Source organism: Struthio camelus, chromosome 2 (genome assembly GCF_040807025.1).
Source record: "Struthio camelus isolate bStrCam1 chromosome 2, bStrCam1.hap1, whole genome shotgun sequence".
Lineage (NCBI taxonomy): Eukaryota > Metazoa > Chordata > Aves > Struthioniformes > Struthionidae > Struthio > Struthio camelus.
The window spans coordinates 64,838,737-64,857,278 of record NC_090943.1 but is presented as its reverse complement, the minus strand read 5'-3'; the positions used below and the strand labels follow the sequence as shown (position 1 = coordinate 64,857,278).

Genomic DNA, 18,542 nt, shown 5'->3' with positions numbered 1-18,542 from the left:
CTAGATGATTTAAATACTGTCTCTTTCTCCTCCTGCTTTGGCTTCAAATCAAAGTCATAACTAGGATATTTTTCTTCTGGGCTGAAAAAGTTCAAGTGTTTTGTTTCGTTAGGTTTGAACTTAACAAGTAGATGTTGCCAGCACAACCTAGGCTGAAAGTATTTTAAATGGAACTGCTGATTTTTATTCTGATGGAAGATGTTAAGGTGTGTATTTCCCTAAAACTCAGAATTAAATCAAATTTGAGATTTAATATTAAATCTTTTTTGGCTAAGCGAAAATGTGCATGTTTCCAACAATTTCAGTATCACTGCATTGTTATCAAATGGATTCTTTTTTCTGATTTTTTTTTTTTTAGTTTTTTTCAATCAGGATATTACACACTAAAATGTCTATTAAAAGAACGTTATCAAGATTTCAAAGTCAAGTTCAAGTTATGAAATGACAGAATGAAAGCCAGCTGTGAAATTCATATTTTAAACTATTGGTACATTTGTGTTATTTTATAACCTTTTAATTATATCATCACATATCTCTTCCAGAAAGCCCTATCTGGAATGGCTCACAGGATATACTGGAGCAACGTGCTTAAAGAAGTGGCTTTATTTACTGCAACGTTTGGAAAACATTGCAAATACGATAGTAGATTGATGAAAAAGAGAAATAAGTTGTTCATGCTGCTGGGAGATGAATATTGCTCTGGAGAACTGAATTCTATCCTTCCACTCCAGCATACCCATGTGATCACTTAGGCCACATTTTTCACAACTAATTTCCTATCTTTACAGGTACCCACCTTGAGACCCTGAGCTCCAATTTGCAGAAGGAATTCACAGTGTTTTCAAAAACACTCACAGCTACAGCTGAAGTTAATGGGCCCCGTGCTTTTGGCTATGCTTTTAAAGTACTAAATACTATGTATGTAATGTTAAACACACTGAAAATATTTAGCCATAAACAGCTCGGATTAGCTACCCAAAATCTTGTAACTTTAGCATGTTCATCACCCTTCAGATATTCTTCTGTAAAATGGGAATAATAATTTCTTTTTTTTTTTTTCCAAGAGCTGCTGTGAAAAAATAGACTTGATATTTATTAAGCCCTGTGATATAGCACCAATGAATGCTGATAATGCTATACTTACAGACAGGTCTGAAAAAAATGTGTGGTAAAGACAGTACACAGATTACCCACTAAGGAAAGAGAAGAACACGAAATCTTAATTAGCTACCACTCGTTAAATGAGTGGGTACACAGTTATATTGCCATGTCATGTGGAAAACTTTGTTAAAAAAAAAAAAAATCACAAAAAAAATTATATCCGAATGCACACACACAGTAGGGCTGAATTAACGTTGCACAAACAGTTTTATATAAGTGCAAAGACAATGCTCATGTGCAAACTTTTAATCTGTGTGTTTTAAAGGTTGCAGAACTCTTTTCTTCAAGTTTTCCTCTAGGAAGATGAACAAACAGTTATATTACACAAATACACATGTATACATCCACTGCCCTAATATTTTTTGTTATACGGAAAAGGAATTTATGTTTTCTAGTCAATAGGAATAAAAATTATATTCTTGGTATTCATCACTTGTATATTTTATGGCACTAACAAACTTACTGTTGTATCTGTTAGTATGATAACACTGTTTCCACTGAAAGCCAAAATATTCATGAGATCTTTAAACTTAATCCTCTTCCCCATTTAAGAAATCTACATGTGTGTGTTGTCTTGAGAAAAGCAATAAAATATTCTTAATCAACCTTTGGAAAAAAAAATGTGAAATGTAAATAGCTTGGCAACACATTTTCCATTCTAACTCTGCTATAACAAATGGATTAATTGCTGGGTAATTTAATCAGATGGCTTGCTGATACTATTTGAGCACAGACTTGATATGCATCCAGCACTTGAAAAATTGGTATGGGTTTTTCGGCTATGAGAAGTCTGTCCAGATGGCCCTAAAATGAAGGATGGCATTCAAAACGTTGTTCCCAGAGGACTGGCCAGCTGTATCTAACACGGAAATGCTTCTGTGAATTTTTAAAAAAACATTAAGTATAATGGAGAATACTGGTGAGAACATTTAAATGTAATCCATTCACAATCTAGAGTAATTGACTTAGTTGGCAGGTGCCAACCGAAATTAGGTTTTAACGGGCACAACTGCTCACACATCCATCTCATACAAACTACACCTAGAACTAAGATACTAACTTTTTTGGAAATTATCCTTCGACCCATTTTTTCCAGCTAACATTACCTTTTTTGATATTATTCAGAAATTTGTCCCCTGCAATGACAGGCCCTCTGAAGAAGTCCAGCACTTATTATACTACCGAGAAACATCTGAAGGCACTTTAAATCTATTCAAACACAGATAAATACAGTCAGGGCTCAATAGGTGGGAGTAAGAACCCAGATACCTGCAATTGTAATAGAAAGATATTTTTGGATGAACAATTTATAACAGATTTGCATAAGAGCTGGAAAAATGAATCAAGTCTCACACATTAGAAGCGGCATCTGTCATTTTTTTTATATCCCTAAGAAGCTTTTCTGCTGCACATTTGCATCTTCCTGGAGCTTACCCATATACCCTTCACAGCAGAATTCTGTACTGCCATCTGACAAACCTGTATTAAGTCCAAGACTAGAGTCTTTCACGTCTGCCAACAGCTGAACGTGTACTCAGTGAGGAGGCTGAATCCCTGAAACTTCCTATCACAGCTAAGCAGCAAACTTAACATGGCCTCAAAGACGACCCATTAACTCTTCAGCACTGATCCATGAAAAAGATTATCATAAACTTGACTTCACATGCTGTCGTGGTATAAAAGTAAAAGAAAATAATTTTGAGGATTTCCATCAAGACAGACAAAGCCCCAAGAAGGGAAGAAAAAATGTGAACGTAACTATGTTTACAAATACAAAAAATATTCTTAATACATGCTAATGTTATCACATGTAATACCAAAATATCCTCCTACTGCTATTTCTTACAATAAAGGACTAATTTAACATAAATACAAGCCATAGGAAGGTTTTCTTTGGTTTAAAATTTTATACAATATGTGCATTTCTTTCTTTCACCCAGTGAAAGCTAGATCAGGTGACTTGCAACTGATTTTTAAATATTTATTCAATCTGATTTGCAGAAACAAATTAAAGATAGACTAAAAATATCAAGACCTGCTTACAAATAAGAGTAAATTAACACACACGCACCAAAAAGAAATAACTTTTATGGTAGGAGTAATTTAGATCAAATCAGATACAGAAAAATTCCTTTCCCTTCATTCCTTTGAAGAAGTTAGTGACTATTATCATGATCTTCCTCTGGAGAATTTAAAAGAGGAGCTCATGTGGCCTTGATTTCTGAATGGTTGAGTTATGAATGTTTTGATGCCATCAGAATTAATTTGAAGATACTTCCCGTGTGTCATATAGTTTCTTCTGCTCCATTGTTTTTCTTACTATGATCTGAAAGAGGTATATTTGCAGAGACAGTATACAGAAATTGATAAATGTGTGTGCTATTTTTAGGAATACGGTGCATACATCTGAGCATTTGTTTGTGATGTCTTACTTCCTAAGAAGTTAGATGAAAAGATACTGCTAAAAAAAAGCCCATTAGGAGTGGTAAAACAATGATAAAGTCATTGAAGATAGAGGTGAACCTAGTCTTTGTGGAATGCTTGATTTTCCCCTTTCAAGGTCAAGCTGAGAAGACAGACACACACTCCCTCCAGAGAATCTGAAACAGAGCAAAGGGAGACCCAGATTTACCCAGCTAACCTTATGCACTTGACTGAAGCGTCTGTGTTAGGAGCCTAGTAACAGTGTAGCCCTCAACAGAGGGCACACACATCTTCAAAAAGCAGTTTCACCCACCCAAGAGCTGAATGGCCCTCCACAGACATCTATCCCTTTCTCCTTTATTACAAGGGGAATAAAGGGGGCCCGCACTCCTAAAGTACTTCAGCTAGTGGGACAACAGGCCACTCTACCTGTGAAATTTGAGAAGAGCAGACAGGCTGACAAAGAGCCAGAGACAAAAGAAGCAGAAATTGCTGAAGGGTGATTGACTTCTCATGCCTCCAGAAATAGATGTAGCTACTTTCTGAAAGGCATGCAATCTTGTAAAGAAGGCTATGATCCCACAGAGCAATGACAAACGTAGATGCAGACCTCTATTCTTTTCATCATCCCCTTTGTAAGGTCTCTAGCTGATAGTCTGTCTTGCCGGTTAAAAAACAAAAAATGAAAAATTCTAAAATGAAAGAGCTTATTAAAGTCAACATGAATCAGGCCTGCCATGCCAATATAGCTACAAAACGAGGGTCTGCAGTTGTATCTAAAGCGAAGGACAAAAAGCCAAAACTGCCCTCCACAGGGACAAAAGTTGTCTGTGACACAGATTGCCTTATAAGCATCACAGGCAATAACTCTAAAACATTACTGTAGAACTTGTTTACATTGTCAAATGTACCTGCACTTAAGAGCACTAAACTTTGAGCTGGTGCAAATCAGTGCAGCTTTGCTGCTCGCAAGCAAGCGATGTCGTTTTACGCAGCTGACTGCGTGTCATAAAAGTTCTTTTTAATACTGAATGTAAATGTTTCAGCCGCAAATTGCACCAACTTTCCCCTCCACTTCTGGATCTGCTTTCTTAATGGTCATTTGAGCTCATCATCAGAACAAACATCCCCATTTACAGATATTAATTTAGACCTATGAGCAAATGCAAAGCACAAGGGAGGCTCATTCAGGCCAGGAAGAGGAAGGAGAAAACCACAGTCTAAATATTTACAATTACCTGTGAATTTGGTAGGAGATAGAGATGGTTCAAAAGACATTGTCTTACTGGATGCTGACCTGTTAAGTGCTGCTGCTTCTTGCAAGAAATCCTCATAAGGAACAGAAGAGCATTTTATAATATGACAAAATGTTGAATTCTCACAATGCATTTCTCAGACTGAGTGCAGAAGTGCTTCATTTAGATACAAATCTATCTCTTTCAACTACTAGTGCAGACTACAAAGCATTTTAGTATTGCCATGTCAATTTAGTTTGCTAAAATATCCTAATTGGCTCTCTTTTAACTTAAGTGACAGGAGAAAATGAAAGATGTGCCTGGCAGCTCTAAGTATTTCTGTCTTATTGGCACTATTAAAATGTCTCGCCAGTTCTTAGATTTAATGTCGCTACAGAAGGTTTGGTGTTGACATATAATACCTGTTTTTAATGTGCTGAGGAGAACCAAGACACTTGAAACTTCCATTGACCATAATAGCAAGCCGTGTGCAGAGAGCTTCACATTCTTCCATACTAGAAAGTAAGGTTGGGGTGGGGGGGGGGGAAAAGATTAAAAGAATAATAGTGAAAACATAACAATATTCATACTTAACTTTTAATTAAAAAGGAAAGAAACTGGATAGCTGCAAAAATTGCTACACAAAACCTTTGGCTTTGTCAACAGTTCAAATTGCAGTCCTAGTCAGTACATATCAAAATTTACTACCACGTGACAGCTAGAAGAAAGCCAAAAAAAGGAATTTATGTTTGTAGTCCAAAACTAATAGGACAATTCTAGCCACAATACAAAAGTTTTATTACTAAAGGCAAATACCTTATAGGCAATCTCAGCAATGCCACTGTGCATGAGAGCCGTAAACATTATTTCCCTTAATACCTGCTTGTAGTCATTTTGAGCTAAGGGGCAGAGGAAGAGGAGGAAAGTTATTTTGCTCAGCTGCTTCTTTTATGGTACATATCCTTATAAAGCAAAGTTAGCCTCAGTCTGATTGCTGGACAGAGCAGATGCAAAAAAATGACAATCCAAACAGAATTTAGGACAGGATTTCAGTGGGAACACATCTCATCGTATAAAAGAGATGCCAAAGTTGTTTGATGTCCTTGCAGTTCACTGTGTGCGCTCCCCAACCCCTCTGAGATAGACTCAGCCCTGTATCAATCCAAATTCTAGCGCTTTTACCTATGACAGCATGGGAATTGCAACTGAAGTATCCTATTAGGCACACTTTTAAAATGGGACAGGGTTAGGGCGAGAACTGCTAAACCATAAGCGATTATGTTTGAGAGAAATGGAGAGGACGCTACTAGCATATCTTTCCAGAAAACAGGAGATTAGCTCTATGTCCAAGTCTGTTTGTGGTGCAGTACCTTCCAATGCTCTCCTTGGCATCACACTCACCAGCTGTGGCAAAATAACACAATTAGGCTGGTATAGATAATTAATGCAACCTCACTCCTCTGCCCCCTTAAAAAAATGAACAAAACAGTTAGATGTTCTCTCTGAAAATGAAGCCAACTGACCTCAAATGCTATTTTTTAACACATGAAACCATATCTGTGCCTTGTACATTTATGTGCTGAAGTGCATTTCTTTCAAAGGCTACTTACACAAGTAAAGTATCTCAGATATCTGCAAGAGCCTTCAGCAAATACAAAATAACCTCTCCTTCATCTGACCTGGCACAAAAACATCTTACTAATTTGAAATGAAATCTACGTGGACTGCCACTCCACCATTATAACTGCTTCAGCTGAAAGTCATTCATTCATCAAGCTAAATGAGTAATTAGTAACAATTTTTTTGATGGATTTAGTTTATTTTCTTGTTACAACATATTAGTAATGAGATCACAATTACCTTCTGTTTAGCTGACGCTTGACACCAGAGGGTTCTTAACCTGGACTGAAAAGTCAAACTATACTGTTTTCTGAAGACTGCTCAATTTAACTCACGTTGCATAACTTCTGTTCCTGAATTGAAGAAGCTGGTAAACAGTTGGGGTTCAAATATACTGTATATTCTACATAACTATATGATGTTAAAGAATTCATTTCTAGATATATAATAGTCAAAACTTCTGAGATCATTTTCTACAGCAATACTGAAGGACATGCATGTTCAGGGATGAGAACACATTTTGGGAACGTCTGAACAATTTAACAGGATCTAACAAATATTAAGGGAACGTTTTATTGCATTCTTTTATTGCTTCATCTACTGCTTCATATTTCATTTGGCCAAAATGTTACGTTGCTGTTTTGATTATTTAGTTCTTTCCCTTCTGGGCATGTTTTCATGATCTCTCCCTCAGCTAAAGCCATTTTATATATAACCATACTATGCTATATTCCCTCAGGGAACATGTAATTTATTTCATTTACTATCAATGTTACAAAACAGTTTCAATGTTTCCTCCATTAAACTGAGACACCAATGACCATATCAGAGAACTGACAAGATATTTAATGCAGATCCATTCTTCAAAGAAGATAGGGTCACTCCTAACAATTCCTGTAGTACATACAATGAATATCTATTGCACCTGTCTTTAAGATACCATGGCATACTTCTTTCATATCCTGATACAAACCAGAATCCTTGATAAAGTCAGAAAAGGGATTTCCATTCTCATCTCCCTTTGAAAGCTTTGTAGAGCGGGCGACCACAAAAGGATAACTCTGGTATTTCAAGGAACAGGAGAGATTGCAACACTGAACAGAAGCAGCTTACAAAAGGAAGAATTCATTGTCTTTTTTCTACCTGCATTGCCACTGAGCCATAATCTAGTCCTTGAAAATTAAATATAGAAAATATTTAGGCGTTCTGTGAGTTTGGCTTTCACGAGCAAGAAGGAATTGCCATAAAATACTGAGATAACTCCTTGAGTTTCACACCCCAACATGCCTTCAGAATATGTTCTTCTGCCCTCAATCAACAGCAGCCAAGGAGAGAAAGTGGGAAGATGCTGGCTGCTAGGATAAGGGCTCTAACCTGTGGGATGTGAGCACAGCTGCACAGCCATCCTGAACTTCCTTCAGGATGGTTTTCCAAAGGTAGCGTTTAGAGCAGGGATCCATCCCAGAACTGGGCTCATCCTACAGGAAAAATAAAAACAACAATACAGCAATTAATCAGGGGAAAAACACCACAGTTCAAGCCCAGCATGAAGAATTAACAGAACTCACAGGAAAAGCATGTCATTTTCTCTAAACAAGTTAAGTTTTCAAGAGGTCACTTAAAAGGTACCCTTACCAATTTTTTGCTCTAGCACACACAACTTTATTTCTAAATTAAATGCGTACAATTTTATTCAATCATTTTTATACATTTTTGTAGGAGAGATTTGCAGTTTATTTTCTCACTTTCAGAGAGGCTTTGACGCTTGTTTCTTCCTTACATACAGGGCTGCCATGGGCACAAACAACTGGAGCAAAAGTCCTATAAATTCAAGGCTGCTTGCCACCACATGTACCATACCCAGCCACGTACAGTATGTTTGGATTATAAATGCCCCAGCAGTCACTCCCAAACCTCCCTTCAAGAGGGATTCTCATCCACGGCTGGAAGAACTCATAAGATTAAACAACAATCCTGGCAGCACTGCCTGACGCACACCTTGTGGCTTGCCCCATTTCTAGCTCAGATGGCTTCCATGTAGAAAGAACTGCAGCTACAAAATTACGTTTCCCCTTCCTATCTAATCATGCTGTTCTAGTACAACAATTTTTGACTTTGTCTGTTCACGGAAGCAGAAGGAATGATATCTTATTGTCAAAAGTCGTTCTCTGTCACATCAAACCTAAGGCAAAGGAAACTCTTCAAGTTGCTTTTAATACCGTAAAATTTCGTGAGGAGCATCAGCACTTGTTGCGATGGTATGGGCTTGCCTAGTGTATTTTGCATTGAGGACTCCTAGTTGAAGCCTCTAAGAAAAGTTCTCAAGAAACAGAGCATCCTGTCTGATACCAATTCTGCTGCTTAGCCACCAGTGGCAGAAGGGAAAACAAATTCAGTTTGGTCTCCTGTTATATGTGGAGAGCTGGCAAAGCAAAAGTAAAAAAGCAAAGATCATTAAAAAAAAAACCAATCCAGCTATCACCTAAATTAAAAGCTACGATACTCTAAACGCAAGCTGGAAGCAGATTCAATGGTTTATGTTGGTGCCAATGCCTCTTAGACAAAGAAAATCTTTTACAATACTGAATAACATCCTCAAAACCTGACAGCCTTCCAAAAACACCCAAATCTTTTAAAGTATTTGACATATCTGGGTGTTTTTCTTGCTTCTTGTCATTATATATGCAATAATGTGTGCCTTGCAGCAAGTAAGTTGAAGTGGCTACTTGCAGTAGCATGCTGTCATAAAAAGATTACAAAACAGTGGGAGCATTTTCTAAGATCAGGAAAAAGCACTTATTCAAGATTATCTCCTTCTTTTACTAGCTGAATCAGGGTCAGTGTAAAAACAAAATGCAAATAAAATCATTCAGCCTAGAAGTGAGGCAATTAAAAGAGATAGGAAGAGTGAGGAAGTTAGCAGGAAAATACCTCCGGTTTTTGGAACATATCTGACTTCATGAATCCCATGAGAACACAAATTTAATCAAGTTCTATTTAATCTGTGATCTATTACTGGGAGTACTGTTTCCCCCCTCAACTTTCGAGGGTAACAATTACCTCCTCCTAACACTTCCGAAAAGTTTATTTCGCCACTGAACTAGTTTAGCTCTTCCCATCCAGGGCTTAAGAAAGGGATGTTTAATCTATTCTAGTGAAACTGTATGCAATGATGAGATAAAGAATATAGTGTAATAACGATGCAACTCCCATAGTGTGTAATTCCCTGATCCCTGTAATTCCTCGATACAAAAGGCATTGTTTAAACTGGAAGGCAAAACTAGCCTAAATGAGTTCATACTTGGGAACAGCAGGATGCAGGCACTAAGACAGCATGGGATAAATAATTTATTCCCATTCAGGAGTATAAGTTTGATTGCATGATTTGTGTACAAAATAAAATATAAAAACCATCCAGATTTATGGAGCTTGACATGTAGCAAAGAATACACGTCATGAAAAAGCTCAGTAATTAAAAACACCAGCAGAAAATTATTAATTAAAATCAAAATATTCACTGTTGAGGAAGCGAGCAGAATTGTTTATATATATATATATATATATATATAATATATATATACACTCACATATATATATTTTTCTCATGTTATATGCAAATAGAGAATACATAATACATTATTGTATTTTACAGTAAATGATATTTCTCTTTTTCTATATAAAGACATCTTTTTTTTTTTTGAAAAAAAAGGTACCCATATGGGCCACAAGATATTACAGCTGTATCTGTGCTTGTTTAGGGCCCTCATCCCCTCCCTACCATGACACCCCAAGTGAGGAACAAAAAAAACACCACACATACAAACACACATAATTTCAGAGCCAGATTTGTGAGCACTGGAGTATAAAATAAAAAAGCAAAACAGAGAGGATGCTTGTACACTTGTCTATCAATTACTCCAGAAAACTGGCCGGGAAAATGTCTCTCTCTGCGTGCGTGTGTGTGTGTGTTGTTTTTTTTTTTAATAGCAACATGCACAACAATGAAATTCAATGCAAGCCACTTCTCCATGTTTCTAAAGCAGCCACAGTACTGCCTTTACTCACCAGTAAAAGTATTTGGGGTTTGCCAACTAAAGCCACAGCAGTAGAGAGCTTCCTCTTTGTGCCACAACTGTATGTCCTCACCAGTTTGTCAACATGGGCATTGAGCTGTAACCGGTTAACAAGGTCCCCTGCTACCTGCAATTCAGAAAACTGCACGTTGGCAAAGAGAAGCCAAGTCAGGCAGCACCTGTGCTTAAACTGAAAGAGTACTCAGTTCATTCATATTAAAAATAAATGTACAAATTATTTCCTTATTTCCCATCATCTGCTGCATATCACTATTTTTGAACTTTACACCCGCACAAAAAGCTGCTCCAGGACCCCTTCCCTTCCTCCAAAGGATAAGGGTTTTCCTATATGGAAATTTTGGCTTTGTCATCTCTTTTAAGTCATTTGTACTCCTTTTCAGTTGCCAAGTCAATAATTTAAAATGCTCCTCATTCCATCTCATTCTGCAGTATTTATGTGATCAAACAAACTTACTGAATGATAGAAAATTCAGGAAACAAAATTCTACATCAACCACAAAAAGACAGAAATGGCAGAAAAGCAAGTCACAGGTCAAGGATTTAGAGTTTCTTAAAGACCAAAGGTAACTTAAGGTTCATTTAATATACCTTTCTAATAATGGTGACGGGTAAGCTGACTCGCTCTCTTTTTTAGTTATAATCTGTTAAACTAGCGGTTGTGACCAGAGTAAGCTGAGTAAGCGGTGACAGCCACCGCTGGAGACTAAATTCATGCTTTCCTCTGCACGTGTCAGAGACGGCGCTAACGTTCAAGGCTCCCTCCGACATCGGCGCTACAGAATTTAAAGTGCAGCAACTGCCTTGCTCCTCCTGCATCAGCTATCACTGCCGGCCCATCCAGGGAGCCCTCGTGCGAGAACGTGAGAACGGCAGCGGCTCACCTACTCACCACTAGCAGATAACGTCCTGCAAATCGGCAGGTGGTTAGCGGCAAGCTGCCGGTCAACTATACCATCAAGGGACAAGCAAGTCTGTGATACAGCTGGTCTTTCTTTATGGTGGGCGCAGCGCAGCTGGGGGATTCTTGCAAAACAAGTAGTTGCATAGTGCTTTTAACTATTCTCTCAGATCAACTGCCAGAACCTGCCCCGTCGTACTGCATGCTATTTTTGCTCCCTCTGCACTCCCTGAATGACTTCCGCAAAAGACAAGGAACACTGGAAGGATTAAAGTCTGATCCGATGGATGCTGTCTGATTAATTCAGGAAAGCCAATTAAAAAAAAAAGCCAATAAGGAATACTGTGAATTAATTTTCACTATACATTTCCAAATAAACTGTTATGAGCATGACCATATTTTTGATAAGAGTTTTATGCAAATTCCTTAGGAAATTATCAAAATTATCATGATTCTTTCAGCACTACGTCTAAAAATAAGAGATGTTTCCAAGAGGAATTTCGTTGTGAGCAGGCACAATGCCGCAGTATGAGAACATGCAGTATTTTTGTAGGGATTCTGGCACTGGCAGACAAAGTTGCTTGTGTTCTATGTACATTAACGCACAACCTGACAGCAATGCAAGTTTTTCTGAAAAAAGCTCTGTTTCGTAAACATTGCTCTATTTTAAATGCAGAGGTTAAAAATTAAAACCCCCTTCCCCCTCCAAATTAATCAACAACCATGAAAGCACTCATATGGATATTTTTTTAAAATTGAAAAGTTAATGTCTTCTGCTATTTCTATATAGCTATAATTCAGTCCATTTTGCACTGCTGCTGCTTAACAGTAGGAGTGCAGCAATCTTTAAGATTCTGTGGCTTTAGAAACGGTCAAGAGTCTCATATAACAGCTGAGCAGGGTTTTTCCCTTCCAAACATAGCTCTCATTATACAAAAGCTGATGTACCCCATTTCTCTATCATCAGCCAGCATCCAAAAAAAAAAAAGTATAAAGAGGTGTATTTAAACTAAAAAGGAAAAAAACTATTGAAATAGCCTGTAAAGTCATTACCTTTAAAGTATATAGTAGGCAGCTTATCTGCTCTACTAAACTGACTGACTTAAGTACCACTGGGAACGTATGCATGTTACTAACAGCACTTTTCTTCTATAAATCCACCTACATTTAGAGAATTGTGCAGAAAAAAATCATAAAATGTTTAAATAAGTGAAAAAATGTGTGACCTCTTATTTATACAGAAAATGCATTGAAAACTATAACACATTTCAGGAGTTATTAAATAACTGATACATGAATACAGAACTCAGTTCTTCCTTCAAGAGGTGACCCCTACTCTTTCTCTCTCTTCTTCAACGTATGCTATATTTCCAGTAGTAAGTCTCAAGCTTCATCACTATGACCTAAATAATAATGAAGATGTCATCTAAATGCAATTAGATCTATTATATATTAGACATATTGTGGAGTAGCCTGCACATCTCCATTACAACTTCATTTGTCTGTATAGCCTGTGGTGTCTTGTGGTCTGCATCATAGTATACTATAAAGTAAAAATGAAAATCACTCTATTTCAATAGAAATTTAGAACTGGACAAGTGACAAATCTTCAAACAGATACACACAATTATGCAAGAAATATACAATTCTAATGGTTTCCTTCCTTTAGTAAAGGTGAGATATATACACAATCACTTTCCCTCCTCCTTGTCGCATTCATCACGATGTTCTGTTTCTGGTTTCAATTACTTCCAGCACTGAAGAGTGAGGAGTTGCATCAATTTATTTAGCAAGTTAGTAACACTGAAGTCAAATTAAAAAATGCTTAGCATTGCATGCAAATCTGTGTTTTGTGACTTCATTTTCACCGCAAAGATGATTTACGTTGAGTCATGTCTGTAGTATGCATTTAAACTCTTTTCTTCCCCCTCCACCCCCAAACTCTGACAATGCTAACAGGCCTTACATGTATAAATTAACAATTTACCCATTAGTCTTCAATATCCCTTAAAATTATTGTTTTTTTTCTACCTAGTTCTAATATCTTAAGCAAAAATTCTCTTTTCCCTCAAATTGATTTGGAATAACTCGCATCAACTTTGGAATAGGCACTGGAATCAGCCCTTTAACCTGTAAAAGCTAAGCCAAATCCTCCAATATTTTGTGCATTTCTTAAAGACTACATTTAATTCCAGAAGAGGCAGGGAGGTAGGTCATTGAATTTCAGCACACATGTTAATATTTGCAGGAGTAAAGATTAAAGTAGGCATGGTGTCTTCTATCCACCAGCGAACCAAGAAGTACTTCTGGCTCACTGAAAAGTAGTAAGCGACGGTAACGTGTAACCGCGTGGTTATATTCCACTCTCTTCTGAAGTTACCGTTAACATTCAGGTAAAAAAGATTAAGTGGTACTGAGAGTTACCACTTAGCATATTTCCCAGAAAAACTTGAAGTTAAGAGAGGACTATCTATCAGAAGACTAGAAATATCATAGCATATTGCTCCTCTCTATTCAACTTGAAATGCTGTAAGCATCAGTATATTAATTTTACATAATTTCTGAAATGATATATATACTGCACAACTCCTCATTATCTTGTGAGCAAAGCTCATAAAGCAAATCTGACCTAATAATGATAATAAACATGAGATTAATTCTAGAGCCACCTCAAAAATTACTCAAACATTAGTTACACATTTCCAAAAAAGCTGGTCAAGATTTCAAGTTCCGAGTAAGTTTGAATGCTGTGCAGATTTAATATCCTAAATAACAATCATTTATCAGATCCTCACAAAACAGGACTTATTCTGCTTCAGATTAAAGCTAGAACTGTTAGATTTCTTATGGCAGGAAAAGCATGCACTCATGGCCAAAGTTCTTGGGAAAATGATTCTTTATCCCACTGTCTTATAAAACTGTATACCCTAATTCTGCTTGGGGTCCAAAAAAGGCAAACCCCTATGTACATGCAAGGACTAAACAATTTTACAAGTTCCTGTTTCCAGTGGCTATTAAATATAGGATGTAAGGAGGTCAAGGAGATTCCAGAGTTAGTGCAAAAATATACCTGGAAAGTGAATTTAATAAAGAGAAACCATACTCACATTGCAAGAAGTTGCCTTTGAAGGCTGATAAAGTTTGGTTTGACATAGACAACGTATAAATAAGTTTTAATGTAGATGGGAAACACCAAGTAGTGCTCTATTAGTTTTCTTACATTTCTAATAAATTACATGCTGTCTTTTGTAATAAATTGAGATATTGAAACTTTATGTATTAAATAAAAAAAATACTAAAAATGGCTATGTTAATCTAGCATCTGTCTAAATGGCCGACATGCTCTACTCCAACCTCTTCAAGTTCTGCAGCAAAAAGTAACTTTTAGAGCACCTTTGAGAAGTAAAGTATAACTTCACATCGCATGAAGTTTAACGCTGATAGCAAATGACCCGTTTTTCTCCTCCTTTCCCATTCAGTTAATTACTGTTTTGCAACATTAAGTGCACTCAACTTTATGTCAGGCACTTAACTCCTGCTGCTGATAAATCTGCCTAGCAAAGGATTTGATCCTTGAAGTTAGTGCTTCAATAGGTTACCTCAGCAGCAACGCATCCTGTAAGACACCTGCCTGTTTGCCAATTTACTAAAAAAATAAATTAGGTATATACCGCTTTCTGCTTTGTAATGAAAACCAGGTACTTCCTAAAATATAGATATATGTGCATGTTAGCATAAACACATATTGGTAAATGCTCAGAGGCAGGCTTGGAACACCATACCATAGACAGGAGGGAGTGAGAAAACAGCAGCTTACGTTTCTGTACAGCTGCTATTCCAAAGCATTCCCAGGCCTTATTTTCTTTACAGGCAACTAAAACGCAGACTTTCTGCAGGCATCAGCCATTTCTGAGTTGAAACACAGCAGCTGTTCAACACTTCACAGCATTACCGCACAGCAGGTAGGATCCACTGACAAAAAACATTTGTTTTGCTCAGAGATAGTTTAATTTCAGTTTTTGATGAAGTCAAACCAGAGCTGCTAAATAATATTTGCAGGAGCCTTTCAATGCCTTGATTCCAAGCATATGGCAACAAAGTCTGCCTGCAATCTATGCAGACAAAAAAATTAGGATGACTGAAAGGAAAAATGATCTCTATACTACAGATGTGAAAGCAAGGCACAAAAGGCTGAATATAAAGAAAGGTCTTGGCTTAAACCTAGATCCTCTTAGGTTCAGGATAATCAGAAGATTAACGGTTATCTTCTCTTAGTGCACCGTAGTAACGTAACTCCTCTCTGAAAAACGAGGAATTGATTTTGATCCATTTGAAGCAGAAACAGTATGCGAATTACAGCACCATTTGAGGAACTATTCTCCAAAAAGCTTTGAGAACAGCCATTGCAGTATCTGTGTATGAATCATCCAGAGAATAGCAGGATCTGAATATAAAATGGAAGCTCTTAGATACACCAGTTATACGTACTTACGTATTTGAACTGGGTTTTAAAAATGCTAGATTTTTCATAGAAAGCAAAATTTTCACTATCTGTAGTGAAAGTATACGAAGCCAGCTTAACCATGTGGCTCCTCACCAAACAGAGACAGGAGACTGCATTTACAATTGTTTTTATTTAGATATGCACATGCAGAGAGAAACGCTGCAGGCACAGCATAGAAATCTATTGATACCATCCTGCTCATTGCAATCTGGAAAATTTCCCAAACACCTGAGATAAAGTGCCTCTCCCACGCAGTACTAAATTTATGAAATCTAGGTCCTTAAGCACATCATATATCTATCCCTATTTTCAAGGCTGCACACAGCTTCTGAGCCTGCTCCTCATCCAGGCAGCAAAGCTGCCTTCAAAAGAGTTGTTGCTGGGCGGCCGCATGATCCGAAAGAGTCACAAATTAAGCAATAACAGCAGGATTCATGTGCGCGCGCACACACACTCTCCTCTGTTATGTGGTGTCGACAGGGCCTGCTCAGAGTGTGAGATTAAAGAATTAACAGCCTATTACAACGCGTGGGTCAGTTCATGCTCCTCCAAGTTACTGTCTCCACTTGCCTGCAGATGAGGAATTACCAATAAAAAGGTGTCTGGCAGAACCACCTTAACAGACTTTACATACAGCTGTGAGTACTAAAATAAAACAGTAGCTAAGAACCTGTGACTCCAGGAGTCACAAAGGGAGCACAGCACTAAAAGCCCTGGTTCGGCTCTCACTCAAAGGCAATCCTCTTGGCAGACGTAAGTGGGCTATAAAAATTCTTACTCTTCCAGTAAGACCGAGGCCTTTGTCTGAACTGTGGGGAAGTCCTTAGCCTACCACCACAGACTCATTCCTGCTCCACTCCTCTCTCAGAGGATCACCACCTAGCTTTATGTGCTTCAGTCTATTTACAAAGGGAGAGTACGTCTAACTCTGTGTCCTACAGTCAGCTTGCTGAGAGCAACGCTGTATGTACACGACCCCCCGCTGAATTTTCATTGGAACTATGTACTTATATTATTTAGGTTCTTCTAAAGCTTACGCTCTTCTGAGACTGTCTTAAAAACTGCTTCATTTACAATAACTATACCATTTTCATAAGAAAGGACAGTAAGACAGAAAAGCTTAAGGGCCATGTTAACACCATTTTAAGAGCACTGCTGCATAATTAAATAATCAAACTTTGATTTCCTGTTTTAAATTACACTTAGAATGAAAAGTATTCAATAAATATCCATACCTCTTCTATAAGTTAAGTGCATTTTTTTGAATGACTACATAGTTTTAGGACAGAAGCCAGAATCTGCTGCTACCCATGTGCCTGTTAAAGCACCATAATAGGTGCCAGTTATGATGGGCTTTTAGCCCAGCTGTAGAGTTTGTTCAAACTGTCAGTTCATGGAGATGACAGGTAATTACAGTTGAGGGATTTAGTGCAATAACAATTATACCTTAATATATTTCTTTTATATCAAGGGAAACACATCTTGAAGTTTGCAGAACTCTGCCACTTTTGCTACTCCTGAAGCAAAAACTACCAAAGAGGAGCTAAGAAAAACAATCTAAGCAGACTGCAAGAAGTGTATTGTTAGGGCTATAAACTAAAGTTCAGCCAGGCTCTATTAAGCACACTGCCCAAGGAAAGGGGTAAAGGCTTGGAAGGACCTTTAACTTCCCCCCAACCTCTGATTCAGAAACACTCAGCCAACCACCTTAAGAAAGAACACATTTAACATATTGTCTAACATGACACTATTATTAGGGTAAGATGGAAGCTGAGTATTTCTGAATACTCAATATCCCATGGCAGGAAATACCTTTTTCTGGAACAGTACCTAGCTGTTGAAGAAAAAAGCACTAAAGAACCAAAAGAAGAACGTCTAGTCCACTCTGACACGTAGACAAGGAATCAGTGTAAAGCACTTTGCAGACCCTGAGGCAATAGCTGGGACAATGATAGGTAGCTAGACAGGACAGATTCCAGTGTAGTTTTGCTCCCGGAAAAAGCTGCTACAGGAAGAAGGCAGGTAGCATCCTGCAAGTCTCAAGGACAATCTAGGCTAACATACAACTATAATAACTATGTGCGACCAACCCATACGGCCAGAATGGGAAATTATGACACAGACTGCATATCACACTCCAGTTCTCACATGTTAATAAAAATGTAATTAACCATAAGGAACTGAGCTGCTTGAGCCCCGGTCAGATTAGAAACTTCCATCTGTAGAGACAGAAAAAAAAACGTGTTTTACACTGTACCCATTTGGGAGAAAGCCTATATGCATAACTTAATTCATGGTATTGTCTGTGTGATTGGCTCTTTACAGATAAAGAGCTCTGTTTGCTGGTCAGCAAAGCTACACCTGTATCAGTAAATTAAAACACTCCCCGAGACATTCCCAGATATTGTAATATCTGTGTTACTAAGTCCTTAAAACATTTCCTGGCAAGGGTTTGGCCAGTTCTCCTTGGACAACCCCAGGACTGGCAGGGCAGCTGGAAGGTTTTAGGGACTGCTCCCGACAGACAGCTTGAATGCTGCCACCATCTTCTTAAAGTTAATACATTTACTAGCACAGTGCTCACAGCTAGCTATTCTCTGCCATGT

General features: G+C 37.7%; 1 protein-coding gene across 1 annotated transcript in view; it reads right to left on the bottom strand.

The window, feature by feature from the left end:
- The window catches only part of ABCA13 (ATP binding cassette subfamily A member 13), a 204,331-nt gene that overhangs the window by 10,829 nt on the left and 174,960 nt on the right, over positions 1-18,542 (bottom strand). Inside the window, exons 51-53 of the mRNA XM_068933822.1 lie at positions 10,506-10,640; positions 7,815-7,918; positions 5,243-5,335 (exon numbers count right to left, since the gene is read on the bottom strand). Of these exons, the coding sequence (XP_068789923.1) occupies positions 5,243-5,335; positions 7,815-7,918; positions 10,506-10,640 (332 nt within the window). The remainder of the gene's footprint in view (positions 1-5,242; positions 5,336-7,814; positions 7,919-10,505; positions 10,641-18,542) is intronic.